Consider the following 7,663-nt stretch of genomic DNA (forward strand, 5'->3'; position numbering starts at 1 on the left):
TGCCGAGCAATGAGTCATGCAGCAGTCTGATTAGCTTGCTTTCCTTCCCTTCAAATCCAGAGTTTGTTAGAATCACTCGTCTGTATATCTGTAAAAATTAATATAAAAAATAAACACTTGAAAGTCTTGATGGTATTTTCTGTTTATTATCAAAATAGCTGTAAATTGTATATAAATCAAAATTTAAAAATATCAGTAATATACTGGTAGTTGTTACTTGGTACTAAAAGCATTACCTTACGATTATTCTTCTTAATGCCTCAACCCGTGACCTTAACAGCAGTAAGTATGACAGTTTGTGTAAATATTAAGTCCTTCATTTAAATGTTACCTGGCCACTTTCCCTCAGAGGAGATCTCTGAAAGCTGACATTTTCAAAGTGCAGGCTACCACGGAGGAATGTCACAAAATATTACACATCCTGCTGGTTTCTGGGAGCAGTAAACTGGGGGGCAGCAAGTCTTCTGGCAGCTTGGGGATTCCATCCAGGACCTCGAGATTTGGCAAACAGGAGAAAACACTGAATATGAAGAGAGACAGAAAATGAGTATAAATTAGTTTATAGATACACAGACATTATCCTCTAGAGCAGACCTGGGCATTGTATGGCCTACAGGAAATATCCGGCCCTTTGGTTGTCTCCAGGTCGATGGGAAATTAGGATGCACACATAAAAAAGTACACATCACACAGTTTGTCCCACTTCAGTCACCAAACACTCTTTGAATAACTCCCCGTTAGAGACCAACTTAATGTTTTTTTGCAAAATCCCAATACAACTGATGCTTTTATTTTGAAACTGCAGTTTTTTTGTTTTGTTTTTTTAAACAATAAACTTGGCATTACAGTGTTAGGGACTGCATTTTGAACTTCATTACGAAACTGAACAAGAATGTGACAGATGAAGAGCGGGAACAGACATCTGAATCTTTTATCCAGGGATGGACCAGTCAAGACCAAGATTGACCCCCCACTAAGTCATTCTCTGATGGGGAGTTCATAAAGACTTTGGTAGACTCTACTGTATTAAGGTAAACAACATGAATTGAGGAAGTTGTGGGAAATCTGGAGCTTCAGTCTGAGCTTTTTCCTGCTGGGCTTAATACGAGAGCTGTGATGTCCAACACAGCCACTGGGACAACATAAATGTTGGCGATTATAGAGGAACTGGCAGCAATGCACTCAGTTAAAGGGACTACAACAGGGAGTGATTTGTTTGTGGAAGTGAGTGGATGTTTGGATAGGCGGGGGCTGAAATGGGACAAAATGATCAAAACGTGATAAATGTTGGTGTTTTTACTTTGCCTATTTCACATATTCACACTCTATTTGTAACCAGTAGTGGTTTAATTAATACTAAGCAGAACTGAGTTCAGCCTCTGGTACAGTCTGATTACCGTGCACGGTAGTCCTGAGTGAAGGTCACTGGGTTGCGGGTCAGGTTCAGGGAACGGAGTGGGCTGTTCCCCAGAGCTCCCAGTCCCCCCAGGGAACCAATGGCGTTCTCAGACAGACAAAGGTGCTCCACTGCGGGGAGCTTTGGCAGCTGACGCAGACACACCAGGTGGTTACGGTGCAGGTTTAACACTCTGCACCTGCTCATGGCAAACACAAATACTGCTTAACTTTTTGTTTCGTGCCAAACAGTACAGCACAGACAAGCATACTCAGAAAGAAACAAAAGAAAAAAGGTAAGAAAACACTAATTAGCACACAAACAGTCCCATCACAGGCTGAACAGAAGAAATATTACATAACCTTCACTTATTTGTTCAAAAGCACTGAGCTACTATCTTTAAATAACATAATTTTAAAAAGTGCAATGTGAGTTTCAGAAGCTGACTTCAACACTAAACCCACGTGGCCAACGTTATAAAAACAATGATGATTAATTATAGAATATAATATTGTTTGACAGGACATTTGTCTTCATTTTTAACAGCTAAATGGATTTAATAAAGCTATAATGAATGCTGTAGTAATGTCAGTCAGATTAATTTCAGTCTATCATATATGTATATATATATATACATATATATATATATATATATATGTGTGTGTGTGTGTGTGTAACCATTTGGAATTTCACAGTATGTAATATTCATAGTTCCTCCAGGGAGCTGTTCCAGATGAGGGCGTTGTGCTGCACCTTGGGTGTCATTTCATACCTTGGCAGACGTACAGAACTCAGGCTGGTGAGGGAGTTGTCAATCAGTTGAAGTTTCTCCACTCGGATCAACCGGCGGAGGATTCGGAGGAAATTTTCTTGCTGGAAGGGATCACCCAAGTCCTGATAGGACAAATTTAACTCCTGAGAAGAGACAGGTGGTAGAGGTGTCAGAAGCAATCTTTGTTGCCCTCTCCTCCTCTTCTTCTCAGTTTGCACCTTCACTTCTTTCCTTTCCGCAGCTATGTCTTTGCTCTTCTGTGCTATATATGACATCTTTAACATCACACACCCACACATATCCTGCATGCTAGCTTACCAGACAGTTTTCCCAGTTCTCTTGAAGCCTCTCCTCCCATCTCTGTCCTTGTTCCTCTCTTCTCCTGCTCCTCCCTTTCTCCAAACAGATGCCACCCCTCTCTTTTAGATGTAACTCATCTTCTGATGGCCCTTTGATTATAATGTAAAAAAATTTTTAAAAGTCTTTAACAATCTTCACATTATTATTCATCTGGTGAAGAAGCTAAATTAAGAGACTTGAAAGTAATGAAAGCAACACAAAAATGGCAGCGACACAGCTTCTTTAGAGGTTTTCTAAAACGGTTCATGAGCTAGAAAACTACAATTTCTTTTCTATTGCTCTGGTTAGGTTACAGAGGTGGTTTTCTCACATCAGCCACACACCTTCTCTAACCCTGGGGCACGTCAGCTGGTCACCTGTGACATCACACTGCTCCAGGCCATGCCACAATGCAAACTGGAACCGACTTGATGGAAGCTGATGAGAAAAGATGAAGAGGAGAACAGGGTGACAGACGAGATACACAAGAAATGTGTTACTATCTGACCACTTCATTAGGTACACCTGTTCATCTGCTTGTTAATGCAAATAGCTAATCAGCCAATCACATGGCAGCATTTAGTTATGTAGAAATGGTCGAGACAACCTGCAGAAGTTCAAACAGAGCATCAGAATTACAAAGAAAGGTGATTTATTTGACTTTAAAAGTGGCATAGTTGTTGGTACCAAATGGGCTGCTCTGGGATTTTCAACACAACCATCTCTAGTTTACAGAGAATGAACTGATAATTAATACATATCCAGTTAGCACCATTTCTTTGCCTTGCTGATTTCAGAATTAAGAAGAGAATAGCCAGGCTGCTTTGAGCTGATAGAAAGGCAACAGTAACTCAAATAACCACTTTTTAAAGCCAAAATACTGAAACTGAAACTGAGGCAGATACTGATGTTGACATGGGTTCACCAAAACTGGACAGCAGCAGATTGTCAAAATGTTGCCTGACAAGTCTTAATTTCTGCTTCAACGTCAAGATCATAGAACCACAATTTGGTGTGAATGATGTAGAAGCATGGAACCATCATGCATTGTATCAACAACTCAGGCTCCTGTTGCTGGTGGTGTAATGTGGGAAATACTTTATTAGCACACTTTAGGCCCCTTAAACTGAGCATCATTTAAACATCACAACCTACCTGACCATTGTTGTTGACCATGCCTTTGTAACCATTGTGTACCAATCTTCTGATGGCTGCTCACTGTACTCACATGGCCTCCATAATCTCCACATCTCACTCCAATAGAGCACCACTGGGCTATGATAGAATGGGAGATTCTCATCATGGATACGCGGCCGACAAATCTGCAGAAACTCTCAGAAAATTTGGTCAATATGTACCAAATTCTCTGAGGAGTGTTTCCAGCACCTTGTTGAATCTGCGCCACGAAGGGAAAAGTCCAACCTGGTACGAGCAGGGTGTAACGCGGGTGTGGGGAACTCCAGGCCTCAAGGGCTGGTGTCCTGCAGGTTTTAGATCTCACCCTGGGTCAACACACCTGAATCAAATGATTAGTTCATTACCAGGCCTCTGGAGAACTTCAAGACATGTTGAGGAGGTAATTTAGCCATTTGAATCAGCTGTGTTGGATCAAGGACACATCTAAAACCTGCAGGACACCGGCCCTTGAGGCCTGGAGTTCCCCCACCCCTGGTGTAATGCATGAAGTGGCCAGCGAGTGTAGATTTCCTTCCTTGATTAAATACGTAAATAAGTGCCATTCGTGAATGCACCATTCTGCCAAGTTTCAAAGCTATGATATCATCTGTGACACATATGCAGTCACAAATCTGCAGACACCTTTCAGTGAGGTGTGTTGTGCAAATGACACCAGTTATGAGCCATATTCTCCCCCCAAGTTTAATCACATTCCCCTAATTGATAGTCAAATTAATTTCAGCTTCAAGATCAGGACAGTCAAATAACTGACATGTCAATGGGCAAAAAGAGAGCGATACATGGGAATCGTTTAGAAGAACAGGAGACACAATTAAGTTTAATCTACCATGGTTGCCCATTAGTCCAACATAAACTTTATTCCCCGAGCATACAGAGAGCATGAAGCTAAAATCAGTGGCTCATTTATAAGACTATTAACCAATACTGCTACCTGTGAAGGTCGACAAGAGCCGCTACAGTTTTATTATCCTGTAATGACACCTTGTCTTGCTGACATCATCCTTCTCTTTCCTCTCTTTACGTATCAGCGCATGCATTCTTTCCCCAGTTTAGCCCTACCCCCCGTCTACAGGGCTGTGTATCACATCAACTGTATAAAATCAAATAGCAGCTGTTGCTCATAGTTTCATTAGTGAGTTTGTGAATCTCCTTTCATCTTCTAATGATAAACATTAAAATATTTTCCATTTATGCATTTTTTTCCTCAAATGAAGACTATTTAAAAGTCATCTTGGGATATTTATGCAAATATTTATCATATCAAATGAAAAGTTATGATCCTATGTTGACTGTTTTTGGGATGCAGCAGCCTTGACCTTATCAACCCTTTTATACTCATCCTGTTCACTCTTACTGTGTAACTCTCCACTCCCTCCGCCTGGTAATCTAGACACAGGAATGACCCAAATCCAGCTAACTGTTGCTCCTCCTTTTCCAGACTCTCCAGTGTAAATGTTTTCTTAAAGGTTTCTGAACAGTGTGGGAGACAATAATGGATGTAATCTAAATGGGAAGTGCGTATGATTCATTCCCTTATACAGTCTTTATATCACAATATCTGACAACATCTAAATACATTAATAATTTTAAAAAAAAAGCATCCCTGTCTCTACTAAAACAGGAGCATTAGTCAGTCATGCACGCAGCTCCAACCAGAAGGCCTTTTTCTTTTGCAAATAATTATTTAGAGATGCTATTTTGCTGCAGGATTTTAAGCAAAACACTTTGAAGTTGTTTAAGACATGACATACAGAGGGGTTTCTTTTTTTTTCAGCCCAAGTGGGAGAACTCTGCATGGAACATAAGAAGGATTAGGTGAGGAGTGATTTCCCCCCCCCCAATCTTTCTTAAATCACATATCAGCGAGAGTAAGAGAGTGAGTGAGAAAACACTCTGCACAGTAGTCTAGGCGAGAGGCCAGTGGCTCGAGGGTAAAAGAGCGAGTGCAGAGAACAGACTGAGAATATTATTCAGCTCAGAGATGGCTAAAAGAGAGAGGGAGACGGGATGAAGGCTGTTTAAGATGAAGGAAGGAGGAGGCAAAGGAGAATTTGTGAGGGAAGGGTAATCACAGGTTTATCCAGTGTGTGCGTGTCACTTACGGGTGTAGATACTAGTCCAGAGTCAGGACTTTGGTCCACAGACAGAGGTGTGCCTGTAACCCTGAATTCAGAGCCATGGGATGAGTGGGATTTGGGGAAACTGCCAGTGAGTGTGTTCACACCTGAAGAGCTGAGAAAAGGGGGAGAAAAAAAATAAAAAGAGAGACAATAATTATCCCATCTTCCATCCCTGTTTGAAGTGGAGCTGTTCTTTGGTAATGTAATCCCTGGTGTGTGCTAAAACCCTGACCACCGACCGAGTGGTTAGGGTTACACTGAACTGGGCCCGACAATGCAGATTAGGACCCGTTGCCATAGCTCCAGAGGACACCTGAGCAGGTGCTATTAGGTTATCATAATCTGTGTCGGCAGGGGGTAGCTGGACCCTCTATAATTGATACTGCATGCCCTGTGGCGGTGTGCTAAATAGTTATCATACAAAAGAACTGCGTAGATGATACAATATTTATTTATTTATATTTAATTAAATATATATAAATTAAAGGATTTTTAAATGTTATACCTACGTTTTAAGCTAAACTGGCTTCGTTTTTTTTCGTACATATTCGAGGTCCAATAAAAAATATAGAGAGCAAATAAACCGACTATTACTGTGATGAACTAAATGAAATGCCAGGCAGAGGTAAGACGACTGTTAAGGATATTATCTCAAATTTTCGAGTTACTGACTTCAGTCTAAATTTCAACGACTTTTTTAATTTTATTGTTATTATATTTTATTTTTTCAGAAGAAACACGCTTCCACATTTCATTGTAGCCATTTGGCTATGTCACTGAGGGCTAAAGCCAAGTGTTAGCAATGGCATTAATGAAGGTTTCTCCCTATTTAGGTAGAAAACCTTAATTAATGGGCAAATTATTTCACATCGCACAAGGTGCACTGGATGAAAAAGCTACATTGACGGGCGTCACAGAGTGAAGCTGGTGTCTGTCATGCAGACATAGCTGATTCGCCTTACCTTTCTGACATGTCCCAAGAGCCTTGTGATGAATTTTACCGGCCTTCTTTAGCACATTGCGGACGGCTCGCTGTAGCCCTGCAGCCCCGTGGCTGTTACCCATGGAGCCCGCCGTGTTTGTTAGGATTCACCCAGCGAGAGTTGACCGTCCTGCTGGCCGGCTGTGGCTCTGCAGAGAGAGACTGACAGCAGTGTGGGCCCAGAGCCGGAGCTGCCAAGGGCGCTGCTCAGGCTTATCACTCAGGACAGGTAGAAATTAGAGCAGAGTGCGCGTGAGGGCCGCACCACGCGCTCGTGAAGCTGTTATTCAAAGTTCAAATGGATTGTGACAGCTAGTATAACGAAGGCTTTTCAAAAGTGACAAAATCACAAATGAGCCTGCTGAAACGCAAGTTTTTGTCAGAAAAATGTGACCTAGTGATCTCTAGTTCTTTCTTTCTTTCGTCTTTCTTTGCCACAGAGTCTCCTCCTCTCGTTTTCTCGAGCAAATGCCTGCCCAAGCAATACCTCGACATATAACTATTTACAAAGTGTGTCAACTCTAAGGCAGTTTACATATGTGTGTAAATTACTGTTAATGTTCACTCGGTATTGTAAACCTTTTGGAAGGCTGACCATGCATTGCATTTTGTGAGTTAAACTGTAGCCACAAACATGATTATCTCTCCTGCTGCTGGCACACATCAGTGGAATAAATCTATAAAGCCAGACCAAACAATAAAACGGAAATTCTTAAAAACAAATTACTGCAAATATTTAACCAGCAGCTGTCCAAATAGACAGCAGCTAGAGAAAAGTCTTTGTATTTTCTTGTAGTTTCTGTACACTATGGGGCAGAAGAGGTAAGAGAGGAGCACACAATGAAGGTATATGGAGC

The 7,663-nt window shown here is 41.3% G+C and overlaps 1 protein-coding gene across 1 annotated transcript; it reads right to left on the bottom strand.

Annotated features, from left to right (window-relative positions):
• Positions 1–289: 289 nt before the first annotated feature.
• On the bottom strand, positions 290–7,155 carry LOC308401753 (uncharacterized protein). Its single transcript, XM_080890133.1, has 7 exons — positions 6,787–7,155; positions 5,807–5,936; positions 2,852–2,945; positions 2,487–2,617; positions 2,169–2,311; positions 1,398–1,595; positions 290–520 (listed from the first exon to the last, which is right to left on the bottom strand). Exons 1-7 carry the CDS (start codon positions 6,795–6,797, stop codon positions 403–405), a joined length of 825 nt encoding a protein of 274 aa, XP_080746259.1. The 5' UTR covers positions 6,798–7,155; the 3' UTR covers positions 290–402.
• Positions 7,156–7,663: the final 508 nt, after the last annotated feature.

This window comes from Rhamphochromis sp. 'chilingali' (assembly GCF_963969265.1).
Source record: "Rhamphochromis sp. 'chilingali' genome assembly, chromosome: 8".
Taxonomy (NCBI): domain Eukaryota; kingdom Metazoa; phylum Chordata; class Actinopteri; order Cichliformes; family Cichlidae; genus Rhamphochromis; species Rhamphochromis sp. 'chilingali'.